At 42.0% G+C, this 16,656-nt stretch overlaps 1 protein-coding gene and 2 long non-coding RNA genes across 8 annotated transcripts in view; 2 read left to right on the top strand and 1 right to left on the bottom strand.

Annotated features, from left to right (window-relative positions):
• Window positions 1-9,717, top strand: part of LOC309337417 — a 345,606-nt gene extending 335,889 nt beyond the window's left edge. The window contains exon 2 of the long non-coding RNA XR_014154276.1: window positions 8,463-9,717. This is a non-coding gene — a long non-coding RNA (uncharacterized lncRNA). The remainder of the gene's footprint in view (window positions 1-8,462) is intronic.
• CHL1 (cell adhesion molecule L1 like) overlaps window positions 1-9,717 on the top strand; it is a 206,095-nt gene extending 196,378 nt beyond the window's left edge. For all 6 annotated transcript variants that reach the window (XM_081852350.1, XM_081852347.1, XM_081852349.1 and 3 more), the window contains 3 exons: window positions 1,202-1,333; window positions 2,132-2,204; window positions 4,594-9,717. In XM_081852350.1, the coding sequence (XP_081708476.1) occupies window positions 1,202-1,333; window positions 2,132-2,204; window positions 4,594-4,810 (422 nt within the window). In that variant the 3' untranslated portion in view covers window positions 4,811-9,717. The remainder of the gene's footprint in view (window positions 1-1,201; window positions 1,334-2,131; window positions 2,205-4,593) is intronic.
• LOC309337533 lies at window positions 9,547-11,539 on the bottom strand. Its single transcript, XR_014154398.1, has 2 exons — window positions 10,223-11,539; window positions 9,547-9,983 (listed from the first exon to the last, which is right to left on the bottom strand). It is a non-coding gene; the product is annotated as an uncharacterized lncRNA (long non-coding RNA).
• Window positions 11,540-16,656: the final 5,117 nt, after the last annotated feature.

Here is a 16,656-nt window from a genome sequence, read left to right as displayed (position 1 = left end):
AGAGAAGAGCAATCCTATATTGAATTGGGGTGTGTGTGTGGAGATTTAAGTGGAGGATGACCCACCATTGCCAAAGCCCTGCCATCTCACCTTCTGCTACAGTGGAAAGGGCTTGCATCTTTTTCCATGCATTAAAAAATACACCAAAATCCCTCACATTGAAACCAATAAGAGATCAGTTAATTATAACTGTGTCAGTCTGGTATTATTATTATTATTAAATAAATTTGTATACACATAGACCTCAGGGCGGTTCACAACACAAGGCGCTCAGTTAAGGGGCTCAGTCAATTGGCATATATGAAAAACAAAGAGAGCTGGATCCAGCAGATTCAAGGCCATGCACAGAATGCCATCTTTTGCCCCCTAACACTGATGGAACACTGAAGGCAGTACATCACAGCCTACAGACTTTTCTGCAGTCACTCTTGGAAAGTCTCTCATATGGGCAGCAAGCAGAGTTCCACCTCGTCAATGGAATCACTCTTCTGTCCAGTTCAAACACCATTCAGTTAGCTTTATGCAGAGGTTAAGGGTAGTCTCCTTGCTTTTGTAGCTTTCCCTAAGCTCAATCTCCCATAAAACTCGCTTGTACCAGTGTAGGTGAGTCCGGTGCTGGCTGATTTCCATTTGTACTCCAGAGTGAGTGGCTTGAGAATTACAGTCTAGATTTAAAATGCCGCTCCGCACATTGCATTGCCAAGAAGGGTGAAAGTGAAATGATTTTTAAAATGTTGAATGTGTATTATCTACAGACTTTAGCTGCTATGCCCAATCCCCAGCGGGTAGGTCTCTTACTCCTTGCATCTTAAATGCAGCTAGCTAAGCACTTGCATGTGTTCTGTATACTTTTTAACTCTGTCTCTATTCCAAAAACTGCTTTTGCATGACAGGCTTACCTAAGATCTGTATTGGCTTTCCTATTTGGCATGAATCTCTTTAATCAAAAATCTTTGTTGGAATTCTCATTCCAGAGATCAGTTTTGTGTGCTGCAAACTATTTCTTTGCCTTTAATATAAATGTTGATCCTCAGTTCTGTCCCACTTGGAATGATGGAATCTGTTCCTCTATAGCAAAAAGTGTTTCATGCAGAATCAGTTTTAAAATGCATCTTTTAAGTTATTGTAAATGAGAATATAATGATTTGGATATTCTTCTTTTCTGATGCACGTACTTTCCCCCCATTTCTCTCATATGAAGCATCCATTGGGATTTATGAAAGAATCTCTACGCAAGGCTGGTTTATTGGACTGATGGGTGCCATTGCTCTTCTGACTTTATTGTTGCTCACAGTCTGCTTTGTTAAAAGGAACAAAGGAGGGAAATACTCAGGTAAACCATGCTTGTGCTCTCCAAACTGAATACACCTCATCTAACTCATACTCAAACCACTGTTAGACTGCCACAAGCTCCATGATCCCCTCCAAGAAATGGTGCTCTGTGGGTCCATTCCAGCCATTGAGGGGCCTTGCAGAATTTCTGAAAGTGAGCCTTCCTCTCTGTTGTCCCATCCCCTTATCCCAAGGTAAGGCTTCCAAAGGGAAGATGGGAACTCCAATAGAGAGTCTGTGAGAGGACTCAATCACAGCTTGTAAGGTAAAGTAAAGGGACCCCTGATCATTAGGTCCAGTCGTGGCCGACTCAGGTTGCGGCGCTCATCTTGCTTTATTGGCCGAGGGAGCCGGCGTACAGCTTTCGGGTCATGTGGCCAACATGACTAAGCCGCTTCTGGCGAACCAGAGCAGCGCACGGAAATGCCGTTTACCTTCCCACCAGAGCGGTACCTATTTATCTACTTGCACTTTGACGTGCTTTCGAACTGCTAGGTGGGCCGGAGCAGGGACCAAGCAATGGGAGCTCACCCCGTCGTGGGGATTCGAACTGCCAACCTTCTGATCGGCAAGCCCAAGAGGCTCGGTGGTTTAACCCACAGCACCACCCGCATCCCAATCACAGCTTGTAGTTGGTGCCAAGTTTGAAAGGTGCTGCATTCAAGCCCAGTTTGCCAGGGAAGGCTCCAGCTTCTTCCTCTGCAGCCATATCATTACCTGCTCACAATGTCACATATGAGCAGAACAAATGGAATTTGCAGAGAATAACTGAGAAAGTCTTATCTCTCTTTCTGTACAGTGAAAGAAAAAGAAGATTTGCATCCAGATCCCGAAGGCCAATCCATAAAAGATGAAATCTTTGGTGAATATAGGTTAGTGTGTGCTTATAGCTTTTTGCATTGAACTATTGATTGAAATGTCTTTTAATAAAAACAACACAAGCAATCATTTTTCAGAGGAAATCTCGTGAGATCCTACATTTGTCATGAAATGCATCTAGAATACTGAAGTTCACACACATTTTGATGAAGGAAAATGGCTGGTGGAATGGTTCTTCAATGTGAATTGTTTCTTGTCTAGATCTCTAGATATATTAAAGGTGGTTTTATTTCCAGATTGGGCACTTACTGTTGGTGACAAAGAAAAAAATAGGTAAAGAAGGAAGATTTCCTGGATGCCAAGATCCAGGTTTGGGGGAAGTACTCTTTGGTAAGAGAACCCCAGCAGAGATTTAAAATCATAAAACATGTAGCAAGGTAAAGCATAGAAAGATAGGCTGTTAGACCTTTAAAATATGTCCTTGTGAGTTCCAAAACTTTCTTCTTCCCTTAGCATAGAAAAGACCACACTTTTGGTAAGTTAAAAATGGTTTACTTCCGAAGTCTCCAAAGGTCAGTTCTATGCGTTTTTCCATACATCAGTTAGAAAACATAGGCAGTCAAACTTGGCTTAGTTACAGTAGTGAAAGTTCCTAAATTATTGGTATAAGAACACAAGAGTGGCTTGTAAAAGCCATGCAGTCTGAGCTTGGGGCTTTTATCTCGTAGGCAGATCTTGTTGCTATTATATAATGCATAGAATTCTACAAAACTGCTTAGTTGTTTTCTATAAGCTGGAGAAACTCACCACATATGCCGCGCAGAGTTCCCTCTGTGCACATGGACAATCCCTTCCATAACAGAAACAAATGAATGGGGTCTCTGTTTGAAATTTGCCACACTGTTATGAGCAATGCAAGTTATTATACGTATTAAAATCTATGTCAACCATATGTAATGACTGCTTCCTGATCCAGCAAACCAGCTGTTCCTCATGGTGAATTTAAAAGGTTTCTGACTAAATCTAAATGATCCATCTAAGGTACAAAACCACATAATGTACCATTTACAAGTTCTGCATAATTCCTTGTATATTTGATTTTTAATGCTTTCTTAATGGGACAGATAATTAGAAAGGTAAGCAAGTCATGCAGGTGGTATCTTTCAGTCCCCAGGTAAAGTATCAGGTTCACCTCCATGCCTTGATTATCCCTCCAACATTGTTATCTTCTTGCCTTTCCTTGGTTTCTGCTCAAAGGTAGATATGTCAGACTTACCTTCCCATTTATTCCTTCTTCCCTTCTCTTCCAACTTTCTGAGTAGAAATTGCTCCTCCGATTCAACAATATTCGCACCAATCTGGGTGATCTAAGAATCTTTATTACCTTGTTGTAACTTATAAGTAAATAATGTTATATAGACAAGAGTGTGGTGAAAGGATATCTGTAACCCAGGAACTTGTGTAAAGGAAAAATAAAACCAAGCAAGTGAAAGATTCAGTCATATAGGTCAGGAATGGGAAATCTGTGATCCTCCAGATATTGCTGGACTCCAGCTTCCATGAGCCCTAGCTAGCATGGCCGAAAGTCAGGGATGATGGGAGTTGTAATCCCACAACATCTGGAAGGCCACCAGTTCCCTGATCGATTGTTTTCCTCAAGAAGCATCCATGTTTCACAGAGTTATTTAAATAATCAAATTTAAAATATAACTAGATTATGCTGGATCCTATTTAACCATCTAATTTCCTTTTTACTTGGATGAACCAGCAGCTTCCAAAACTAAGCTATAATTAGAGTTGTACCAAAATCTGTCCTCTGGGGTTTTTTTTTCTTCCTCTGTTAAGGAGACTTATTTGTTTTACTTCCACTTTGTCAGGACAATTTAGAATTTCTTTGCATTTCTGTATCATGGTGTGGTGGTTGAGGGTGGAGTCTTTGCTTTCTATCCCAGAAAACATTTCCTTAGCATTCTGCTGCCACCCCAGCTGCTCATACTTCCTGATGTGAAAAAGTCACATGGGCAGAGCATTTGGCTATCGAGTGCCCAAGTTTGCTGTGCTGGCTGATTTTGTTTTTTCAAGTTCTTCTCTTTCTTTCCCTTTCTCAAAAACACTTTCTGCCCTGATTTCTTTAAAAGTAAAAAGACTTCAAGATTAAAGAACAATCATGGACACTACCTCCCCTCCTTCCACTTAAAGACATCATGGGATTTTTCAGGAAGTGCAAGCACTTAGGAAGGTTGCAGGAAGCAGAACACCGGAGACATGATTTGCAGAAAGAAAGAAATGACGCTCTGAAAACCCCTTGGCCATCTTGAAATAGGCAAACTAAAATTGACAGTGTTCTTGCTCCAAATAGTTTTCCCAATTGCTCTTTCCCCTTGATGTGGCTATGTGGAAAATGCCTGTTTGTTCATCTCATCCATGCTTCTCCTTTTATAGTGACAGCGATGAAAAGCCACTCAAAGGGAGCCTGCGGTCTCTTAACATGGACATCAAAACTGCAGAAAGCGCTGACAGTTTGGTGGATTATGGAGACGGGGACCACAGAATGTTCAACGAAGATGGTTCTTTTATTGGAGCTTACACGGGCTGCAAGGAAAAAGCATCGGTTGAAAGCATTGGCAGTTCTACAGCAACCTTCCCTCTCCATGCATAAGATGTTAGCATGAATAATTCATTTCAGATCACCATATTTATCATTTACTAGCCATCAGATATCATACAGGTCAGACGTAGGCTGCAGGAAAGTTCAAGACCTTGACATCCGGCCTATGTAGAAATAGGCGGTTGACTTCGAAAGCTGGTTTTTGAGACACTTCTTCCTCAAGGCACGGTCGTTTTCAGTTAGTTAAAATGTGACTCAGACCTACAGTTTGGTAAGATATATGCCACTCAGTCTGACCAAAACCATGGCTACTTCAGTGTTATATATGTATATAGGGATCTGGTGCCCTCCATGTTTCTTACGACCCAGTCCTTTAGATATGTGTGGCTGCAACGGCACTCAAACAGCTTACACTAAAATGTTTACTATGGCGTCTTTGGTTTCGATGGTGGGTCACAGGAGTCCTCCTGCACTGCCTCTCAGATGCAATCACATTCTAAAAAGTGGCTACCAATTACTGGATGCTTGTGCTGGCATGACTCACCCTGGGTTGGCCAATGTCAGATAGGATGCTGTCTGACCAAATCATTGCCAGCCCTGCCTCTGCTAAACCCACCTGGTGCTCAGTTCTCGGCTGCACAGCAACACTATGCCAGTGTGTTGCATCTGCCAATGGTGTGCTAACACTGACCCACCGTAGCAGTGTGGCATCTTGTATCCAGAACGATCCCAGTGCAATGTACTCTACTACTCACCCACTCAATTCCGAATGTTTGTTGGCACACTATAGCTAAAAGGATTGGACCTTAAATTAGAACTTCCTTTGTTTCTCATTGCCTTTGTATAAACATTTCAAAGCCCATTTTCTAATACTATCATAACCCCGGTACTTACAGGGATCAGACTCCGGGCAGAGAAATCAACAGCTACTTATAGTAAAGTCCTACATAGTAAAGAGAGAGAGAGAGAATTCTAAATAAATGCATTCCAAATGCTACATTATTTAATGTCCTAAAGGCAACTTCCCCAATGATTATGGAATTCGTATTCCGTGTTGATGGCAGGGGCTCCGAAATGCAGCATGATCTACCTTCTGCCAAACTTCCTGAAACATTGGATTAAAAGTTTTTCTCCTCGTTTTGACCACTAGCTGGTGCTCTTTCTTTAGGAAATCAGCTGCAACAGCTTTCTTCTGGCTGGGGAAAGCACAGGTCTGATTCAGAGCAATTGAGTTCTGGTCGGTTCAGGGGGGATATAGGTTCTCTGACTGCTTAGCACCCCTTTTAAGCAAATTGCTGCCTTTTGAAGCAAACTGGGTTTATCAGTACCCTAGCTGTATATTTGTACACCCACACACCTTTTTGTACATATTCTGTTTATATTGTTGGAATGGGGGCAAGACACATTTTTTTGTTGTTGCTGCTGTTGTTCTGGGGGTTTTTTTTGCAGCAAAACACAATGGTTTCTGGGACCATGGAGCTGAGGATCAACTGGGTTTCTCTTGTCAAGTCCAGTTTTATATGAATGAGGTACATTTTCCATACAAAACATGTTGAGAAGCATTTCTGCTGTACTCAGTTTCCCCCCTCTTGTTACACACAAACACACACACAATCCCCCAATGAATATTTTAAAATTCATTGCAGGCACAGCTTATGTGCTACTGAATCAAAGGAAATGTCATTACCGAAAAAAAGTCTTTTATATATTATTATTTAGTCCCAGCAGATTTGTCTATTTGGGCTTGTAGAACAACTGTTACCCAGTACTAGAATTATTCCAGTGAGTTTTATGCACACGTGGTCAGGTTAATGACAATGATATTGGAGGCTGCTGCATGAAAAATTATCCCAGGGTGAGATATCTCAGCATTTTGTGTGAACATATAGTCAGTTTGTTATTCAACCTTTCCCCATATTATTTGGTAAGCATTTACATTTACATACTGATCAATCTGGTGCATGCATTTTAAAAAATAAATTCTGAGCATGTACAAATGTTATGCTACTATTGTTCTCTTTTGAGGTGATTATGGAATTTAACAAATAGTGATGGAGAACTAGCTCCACTTACTCCAGGGCAGACTCAGAATCTTCATAGGGCTTCAGTTTAGTGCAAAGGGCATCCCAGTTGGCAACACTTCAGTCAGTTACTTTGGGGGAATTATTAGAGCATTTGGTGCCAAGATGACTGAGATAATTTAGGCTCTTATAACAGTTCACACAGGTAGTTCTTTTGGCCTGTTCCACAGGTGACAGAGGAGACTGCGTCACCAAGATCGGCTGTGTGTTATCGTTTATCAACTTAAAATCTGGCAGAGAGTGAGGAAGCTTGTGTCATTCCTTCAGTGGTATTTTGGAAAGTAGTAAAATCTGAACTAGATACACAGATGCAGCAATGCCTTCCTTGTGCAAATGCCACAGAGGAAAAATCTGAGCCAAAGTCTCATGTGCCTTCTTTAGAGGGACTTAGGAGCTGGATGGATGCAAAGCATTCAATGCCCTTCAGGGCCCACCATATGATGTGGAAATTTGCTAGTCCCCAAGGACTCAAAACGCGAGGCTGACCTCCCAATGTTGGTTCAAAAATCTGCTGGGGGGACGGGACACAAAAGCCCTGTTAAGGCATTCAGTTATCTGGGAGCACCTTGTTGACCATCACATAACAGCAGTATGTATCAGACTTTTTGTAAATGCTTTATGATGCTACGGCAATATCCCTTCTGTTTCCCATTTATCATATGAGTGCTTTTATCTATTCCAATTTTTCCTTCAGAAGGTGTAAACCTTAATGTCACATCTCAAAGCTAGAAGAAAACATAAAATGCCAAAAGAGAGTGCACAATGAAAATGTTTTTAAAAATTGCATTGAATTGTTAAATATGTGTTAGCTGAATATTAATGAATAGTGTGAGATTTTGGTTTTTTAAAAAAAGTCTGCCTATTAATATCTTTCCATTGACACACTCTAAAGACTTCTTTAAAAACAACATGAAACTCCTAAACATTCCTAAACAATCTCTTGAGCAAGAGAGGGAGGGAGTTGTGAAAAAGAAATATTAATGTTTTCCAGTATGAGCTTAATAGTTGAAGCCAGAATACATGCTGTGATTTTAGCAGGGATGTTGTTTCCCCCCACTATAAGTGTAAATTTGAGATGACAGTAGAGTTGATTTATCATCTTAAAAGCAGAGGTTATGTTGAACCTCTTTCTGCATTCGGAAATAAAAAATTCCAGTAATATTAAATATTTGCCGCTTGATATGCAGAGCCGATAAACTGACATTGCATACTTAGATTTTCAGAAAGATTATGTGAAAGGGATGGGCCATACTTGGAAACTTCTTTTCTTCATGTGATTCCTGCCCCAAGTCTACAGATTTGGAACTGTCAGGGTAAACCAGATTGTATTCTGTACAGCCTGAAACAGCTAGCCACTGGAAAAACATAGTGAGAGCTGGTATATTAGCTACAATTGGTCCCAGTATCTTACTACGACGACCACCAATCACTATATGACTGAATAACACATTTGGAAAATTAAATGCAAAATTAAAATTATATCTAAAAAGCACCTCATGGTGATTTACAATGTGAAATTGGCCTAAGATTACAAAACGATATGGCTTTAAGGGTTTCAAATTGTACAAACAATGCAACATAGTAGATAACACATCATAAGCCACTCCTTACTGGAAAGGGAGAAATAACTAATTCTTCTTTGTTTCATTATATTTATAAAGATTGTACGGAAAGCACTTCAATAATAGAGTAGTTGTAGCAATATCCGTGAGATTATAGAGCAGCTGCTTTGAGGATTTTGATTTGTTTCGGAGCTCTTTTCCATAGGATGTGGACCCATGCTATGTTTATAGGAAAAGAAGTGCCAGAACTCTTGTTCCCTTATAATGGTAATGGCGCCCACTTGAGAGGTGCCAGAACTGAGTTCTGCTGAGTTCCAGCTGAAAAAAACAGTCCTGTTGTGGACCCATGGTTGTGCAGAAATGGTCCAATTGCCATCTTCCTAAAATTTCCATTGACTTGGCAACAGAGCAGGCCCTCTCAGACTAGGATTTGTTTCAGTTGGAATATTAAGTCTTTCACGTCTAAACGTGCAATCATGTGCAGACTCCTGTGGAGGTAAACTGTCTTAAACCAAACCCTGTTCAGGTATCTGCCTCCCCACTCCACATTAAATTAGAATCATATTAAAAAGAAAGCCCTGTCTCGTCTTATCATGTTGTTGGTAAAATTTCTCCAGTGAGTAGCCTGTTCTGCATGACGGAGGCTGCATAATATATTGAATGCAAACTCCTGGGTAGAAACTCAGGGAGTGCAGGATGAGTGCAGGTTAGTTAAAAGTGTGACATTGGAGGTTTATTTGCAAATCATCCCTATGCACAAATGGGAGACAGGGTGGCTGCAGATCAGGGTTCTGAATTGTTTAGACCAACTGCAAGTACAGAACAGGCTGCCCACAGCAGAATTGCTCCTCCAACACATGGAGGGTGATGGAGCCAAGCAAGGACATGGCAACCATGAAACTTTTTTCAGAATAAACACAGAATTACACTATAAATCTGCCATTCCGAGTCTTAAATGTTTACATGTCAGTCCCATTCCTATTCACCTCAAGTCTCCAAATTTGGGATCATCTGTAATTTTTCAGCTTTTGCACAGAATTGGTCAGAGCCAAAGCATAGAATTTGTTTTTATATATACATATATACACATTTCTTCATGGGGGAAAAAAAAGACGGGACATGAATACCAGGCGCATACTGTTACTTTTTGAAATCAATGTTAGTGGAGGTTTATTAAGGCTTAGAAAAGTGTGTTTGTATTGTAGTTGCTGTTTGTATCATGCCGATGTATATGTATGGTTTTAAAAAAAATATTTTCATTCTACATGAATTTCAACTTTGCTAATAAAAGTTTGACTTGATGTAATCTTCAAAAGCCTGACATGAGGTATCCTCTTATCCTATGAAATATGAGAGTAGCACAAATTTTTGATGGCTCTCGGCATTCCCAGAGGCTGGCAATTCCATCTATGAAAATATGTGACCAAATATTGCTGTGTGTGTATTTTACAGTTGAACACCATGCCTGGAATTTTCTTTAAAAAAGATCTACCAATAAGGCCATCTTTGATCTTGTGCCATTGGGACCCCTGTTCTCATCACAGAACTATGCTCTCCATTGTGGTTTAACAGACAATCCCACTTTGAGAGAGTTTGGATTTTGATATCCCGCCTTTCACTCCCTTTAAGGAGTCTCAAAGTGGCTAACATTCTCCTTTCCCTTCCTCCCCCACAACAAACACTCTGTGAGGTGAGTGGGGCTGAGAGACTTCAGAGAAGTGTGACTGGCCCAAGGTAACCCAGCAGCTGCATGTGGAGGAGTGGGGAAGCGAACCCGGTTCCCCAGATTACGAGACTACCGCTCTTAACCACTACACCACACTTGCAGGGAACTCTAGATATGGTAGCTCTAGGAATAGTAGTCTCCTTACAAGTCTCAGCATGCTTAACAGTGCCCAGGATTCTGCTGTTAAAATGGTAACATAGTGTTCTCAATGGATGCAGATGTGGTGTTAGAAAGAAGCCACTGTTCATGGTAATGCTTCCTCATAAAACTGGGAGTTTTGACGCTTTGAAAATATTTGCGAGATTTCCCTAATTCCCTCCAAATTCACCAGTTAGGAAAGAGGCAGGGAAATGTTACAAGGGATTTCAGAAGACCCCAAAAGGGAGATTATGTCTCCAAAGCAAAGAAACTAAAAAGCAAATGACAGATACTGTGCCAGGGGAAAAATAAATATATATGTGTAAAATCTGACCAGCAGGATGTTGTGAACTGCAAACTGATCCATAATACTTATTGGACTGATGGGAAATGGGAAGATGATGCCATTCAATTTGCAACCAATGCTTAGCACCTTCACCTCCGTCCCCAATTCACTTGCAGCATTCTTCTCACTTGTGTTATCAAACAATTCCTCTGTGCCACGCGCCCGTCTCTCTGCGACTGTGCATTTAATGTTTTTGACCATTTTACCTTCATGAACTAAACACTCACAGAGGCCAAACCGTCAGTGCAAATACAAATGCACCTTGGAAAGGTATTAACCTTTCAGGGAGGTCTCAAGGGCATTTGAAATTTTGCCATTACTATTCATATTCCACATATAATGAGATTGATACTTTTCTCAGTATCATAATGGGGAGAGGAAAAAAACTCACAATCATGTGCTCCACTGGGCTGAGAATAAAGATGCTACTTCCACCTTCAGATACTGAAAGCGCAGAGGTTCAGATTCATTGCAATATCATATGCTCCATGACTGACTGAAACCAGGAGATGAGGAGAAATGACAGCAGAAACGCAAAGTTAGGAGTGCAATATAGAACCATACGATCCAGCCTGAGGGACTCAGAATGAGTCAAGGTGCCATCTTCTTTACTTTGCCAGCAACGGCATTCCAGCTGACCCCTGTCTAAAACATAGTAGTAAATTACAGTGAGGGGTTGGCATTGCTCTAACAGAGAGGTACAAAAGAACATAAGAATAGCCTACTAGATCAGACAAAGGCTTATCTTGTCCAGCATCCTGTTCTCATAGTGGCCAACCAGATGCCTGTGGAAAACCAGGGAGCAGAACATGAGCCCCAGAGCCCTCTCCCCTCCTGTGGTTTCCAGCAATTGGTATTCAGAAGCATAGCTGCCTCCCGACTGTGGAGGCCAACCATAGGCGTCATGGCTTGTAGCCATTGATAGCTCTCTCTGCCCATGACTTGGTCTGATCCTCTTTTAAAGCCACCCAAGGTGGTGGCCATCATTGCCTCCTGGGGGAACGGGTTCCATAGTTTTATTCTGCACTGTGCATCATTGGATGTCCACAAGTCCTGGTGTTATGAGTATTTCTCTATCCACTTTCTTTATAAATGTCTATCATGCTGTCTCTGGCTCACCTTTTCTCTAAACTAAAATGTCCCAAACCCTGCAGCCTTTCTCCCTAGAGGAGTCGCTCCATACCCCTGATCATTTTGGTGACCCTTTTCTGAAACTTTTCCAACTCTACAATGTCCTTTTAGAAGTGAGTTGACCAGAACTGTAAACAGTACTCTAAATGTGTTTACACCACAGCATTATGATATTGACTGGTTTATTTTCAGTTCCTTTCCTAATCATTCCTGGCATGAAATTTGCCTTTTTCATGGCTGCCACACACTGGGTCAACATCTTCAGCAAGCAATCTGCTATGGCCCCAAGGTCTTGCTCTTGTTCTGTCACCTACAGTACATATCCAATGAGCATATATGTGAAATTCAGAGTTTTTTGCTCAAACATGCATCACTCTACATTTATTTACATTGAACTGCATTTGTCATTTTACTACTCATTTACTCAGTTTGGAGAGGTCCTTTTGGCACTTTTTGCAATCACTTTTTTGTTTTAACAACCCTGAACAATTTAGTGTCATCAACAAACTTGGCCACTGCCCTGCTCACACCTGACTCTGGAACAAGTTATGAACAAGTTTAAAAGCACAGGTCCCAATACCAATTCTTAGAGGTCTCCACTTTCTACTCTTCATTTGGAAAACTGTGCATTTATTTCTGTTCTTTGCTTCCTTCAACTTAACCAATTCCTGAGCCACAAGATCCTCTTATTCCTTGACTGCTAAGCTTACTCTTGGGAGTAGGGTCAAGGGAGTAGGGCCACCATTTCTCATGTGCAGGTATACTTGTCATTGATCTAACTAGAGCCACAATTTCATTAATTTGAAATATACCAGAGATCTAGTGCAATGGGACTAAGACACTAAGAATGTTGGCAATGCAACTATGCCTTGGGTGTGGGAGAGATAATGTATCGCCTACATCCACCTTGTCTGGCCACACCTTTTCAGGTGGCCTTCCTGAGGTAGACTTCCTGAGCAAGCTGGACATCAGTTCTCAGAACAGTCAGGCAGATGCCGGTTCCCATAAGTCCTTACAGGGACCACTTCAACTGAAACCAGGCCTGCTGGGCTCCCACCAGCACTTGCCACTGCCATCCTCCCTCTCCTCCATTGTCATGAAATGACTTGCTCTTATTGGTGATGGGAGGTGGCCATTTTTTAAGTCCCATGGCAACGTTGTGCATTACTGACTCCACCTGTCAGGATACTGTCAGCGGCTCCTGGCTGGTTGCCCAGGAAAGTATAAAGACAAGGAAAAGTTTCTTACAGACCTTTTTTATTTCATACTTTATAGAGAGAGGCTGTAGACCCCAGCCTCTTGGATAATGGCGTTGTCCCGAGTGAATTTCCCTTCCCCTTCTCTCCCACTTCCTCATTCGTCGTCATCATCATCTCCTCTACGGGTGCTGCTGAGTCTTCAAGCTCTTTGCTCTCCTACTTATAAGGCTCACCGGCTTCTGGGAGATGGAGGGTCTGGAATGCTTTCTAATGATAATGTGTCGGCCAGGTATTGATGTGGCTCTTCCATGATTTCCCAACTTTCCCCCTCATCTGCCTCTGAGCTGTGACCTCCCTCAAACTCCTGTTATATTCTATACTGTCTTCCTCTTCCTCCTCCCTGGAAATGTCAGGATGGGGGGGGCAGTTGCCACCACTCCTCCACTGCCAAGTCCCTGACACCACCATTGTCACCACCACAGCTGGATAAACCTGCCAGTCCACCCGGAGAAGGAGAATATGAGTGGCAGCTGCAGCAGGATCACTGAGGGGTTCCTTTTCCTGCCCTAAGACCCCACAGCCCTTAGAAGCTGGCCTAGAAATCACCCTTCAGGACATGGGAAGGTGATTTATACTGAGTCAGACCATTGGTCTATTTAGCTCAGTATGGTCTACATTGACTTGCAGCAACTCATCAGGGTTCCAGGAAGGAGACTCTCCCAAGACTACCTGGAGATGCTGAGGGTTGAACTTTGGACCTTTTGCATGTAATAAGATGCTCTGCTGCTGAGCTACGGCCCTTCACTTTTCTCATCTTGGTGCCTCTGGGTCCTCACTGATGATGTTCATGCTTAATTTAGCAGGGTGTAGGATGGGGGCGGAATTAGAATTCATTGGCTTTGCCTTCCATTGGCTCTACCTCTGCCTGCAGTTTGGGCTCCCAGCATTCTGCCCCACTAGTGCTGATAGGCACCAGCCACCACTGGTGCCTAGACTTCCCCCATGTCCAGTTGAGGGTGATTTTATAACCAAAAGACAATAAACAGAAAATTGCAGCAGTCTGTTCTGTTCTTTCTTTTTTAGTGGCTTCATAAGTCTGATGAGCTTGTTCTGTGGTTGTTTATTTCTATCTTGGCTGTTTATTTTATTTGATGCTCTGCAGCATCTTGGCATCTGCACTGGTGAAGGGCAGATTATAAACATTTTGAATAAATAAACAACTGAGGTAGAATTGTCCAAAGCACTCAAGAGTTTTGCTCGAAATGTTCAAGGTGAGAGGGTATCATTCAAAATGTTCAGTGCTGAGAACTTTCTGGGGAAAGGACTCGCTTTTCAAATGAAATGAAAGGACTTTTTTGGGAGGGGACAGAGTCTGCTGAGCCCTATAAGCATTGCATAACACAGAAGGGAACAAATCTGCTATTTGGTCATAAAACATTGCTACCTACTCTTCACCATAAGGTCCCAAAGCAGGTTACAACAATAGAACACAACATTATTAGAACAAATTAAAAATATTGCAGTTCTAAAACACATAAAGACATTCAAAATACAGCAATATAAATTCAGCAAAAGATATGTGTCTCAAAAACCAACATAGAGTGTAAAGCTAGGCACACCACTATGGGGTAAGAGTTAGCATGTTGTATAATTTATTTAATCCGTTTTCACATTCCAGACACGCTGAGAATTGACAACTTCCCATGCTTTCCCCTTGAAACTGGTGTGCCACAAGAAACTATAATCCTACATTATTGAAATATGTGGGATCCATTTGCATAATGGTGGTCAGGGGTCAACAAACTTTTTTAGCCGGTCAACTGTCCCTCAGACTTTGTGGGGTTCTGGACTATATATTTTTTTTTTTTTTGAGGGGGGGAATGAATGAATTCCTTTGCCCCACAAATAACCCAGAGATACATTTTAAATAAAAGCACGCATTCTACTTATGTAAAAACATGCTGATTCCCGGACTGACCGCAGCTGGATTTAGAAGGTGATTGGGCTGGATTCGGCCCCTGGGCCTTAATTTGCCTACCGATGCTCTAATTCTTTGTCATCTTACCAAGCTTCTTCCCCTATGGAAAATGGTGGTGTTCTGTCATTCTGCTCATGCTGTTCATATATATGGCATCCCAAATCTTTATGAAGGCAGCAGGCGAGAGTGATGCGTCTTCTAAAGCAACCTGAAGGATGTTATGTACACATCGTTGCGGAACAGTGGACCAGTGATTACATGATGGATTATATGTCAATTTCACAACAGGGTAGAAAATGTTAGCCTGTTTGGTCTCTGCTGTCTGAATCTAAATATTGTTTCATTTTCTTTGTGTTGTTATCATCAGGCATCCACGTTGCATGGGATGCAACAGAACGGGTGGCAGTACACAAACAGAAGGAAAGAGAAAATAGCTTCAAACTAACATTATTGAGAACTTAGGAAGAGCTCTGTCCCATCAGTCCAGCATCCTGTTCTCACAGCGGCCAACAAGATGCCTATGGGAAGCCCACATGCAAGCAGGACTTCAGTGCAACTTGTGAATCCCAGCAACTAGTGTTCAGATGCAAACTGCCTGTGACACCAGAGCTATAACATAGCCATCATGGCTCATAGCCATAACAGCTGGCTGCTAGCCATAATTGGTATGTTTTATCTCCAGTGTCAGAGGCATCATAACTGGGAAACTCTGGTACCCAGGTCCTGCTTGCAGAGTTCACATAAGCATTGGATGAGAGTATAACACAGCCATCAAGTCAAAGTTCCAGATCTGTCAGCTCTCATTCACAGCATTTATGTCATCAAAACTGAGACGCATATAATTCAAACAATGAGCCTTGTTCCCCCCGCAACATTCACCGACATCTGCAATTGTTATGTGACAAAACAAATAGAACAAGAATGGTATTCATTAGAGGTTTTTAAACAGAGGTTGCATGACCATCTGTCAGGAATTATTCACCTGTGATTCCTGCATTATGGGGAGTTGGCCTAGATGACCTTCCAACTCTATAATTCTACAATTCTAGGAAAACAGCAATATTGAAATGGGAAATCACACCTGGTAGATTATTCTAGCATCCCTGAGAGTTGCCTGCAGTCACATATGGAATCTTGCTCTCCAGAGGTTTTCAAGGAGTTGAGCAAACATTTGTCAATAAAAGGTTTCAGTTAGAGCTTTTTCCCCTGAGAAAATGAGATTTTCTGAGACTTGTCTCTTTCTCTCCCAGAAAAGTATTCACTTTTCTTCAAAATCTCTCTATGACAGTTTCTTTCGGTGGCATTTCCCATTCTTCTCTCCCTGCCCCCAGGGCCATGGAATCTTGTGAAGTCAAAGGCATGGTGCAAAATGGTGCATTTATTTGCAATGAAAACAATACACACATACATGATGTGTGTGTTAACAAGGTGTGCTATTCAGGTCCGTGCAGAGGAGTTAGACAGCTGGGTACAAGCCTCAGAGGGCTATACAAGGCCTCAGGCCTCAGACCAACTCTGAGCTTGGTGCTATGCCACTGCTAATGGTGTGGCTCTGGGAGGTGGGACTCATTGGAGGAGCAATGACAACACATATTACAGAGCATATGATGGAGATTGGAAGATAGGTATGTCCTGGAACATAATTCCAGGGCTGTCTTTACCCAGGGGTGCAAGGGGTACAAGGCACCCTGGCGCCAAATTCTAGGGGGCGCCAGATAGCTCCCAAGCCTCTGCAG

This window comes from Podarcis erhardii (genome assembly GCF_964252035.2).
Source record: "Podarcis erhardii genome assembly, chromosome: 2".
Taxonomy (NCBI): domain Eukaryota; kingdom Metazoa; phylum Chordata; class Lepidosauria; order Squamata; family Lacertidae; genus Podarcis; species Podarcis erhardii.
The sequence above is the reverse complement of the archived record's forward strand: the minus strand, read 5'-3'. Positions and strand labels throughout refer to the sequence as shown.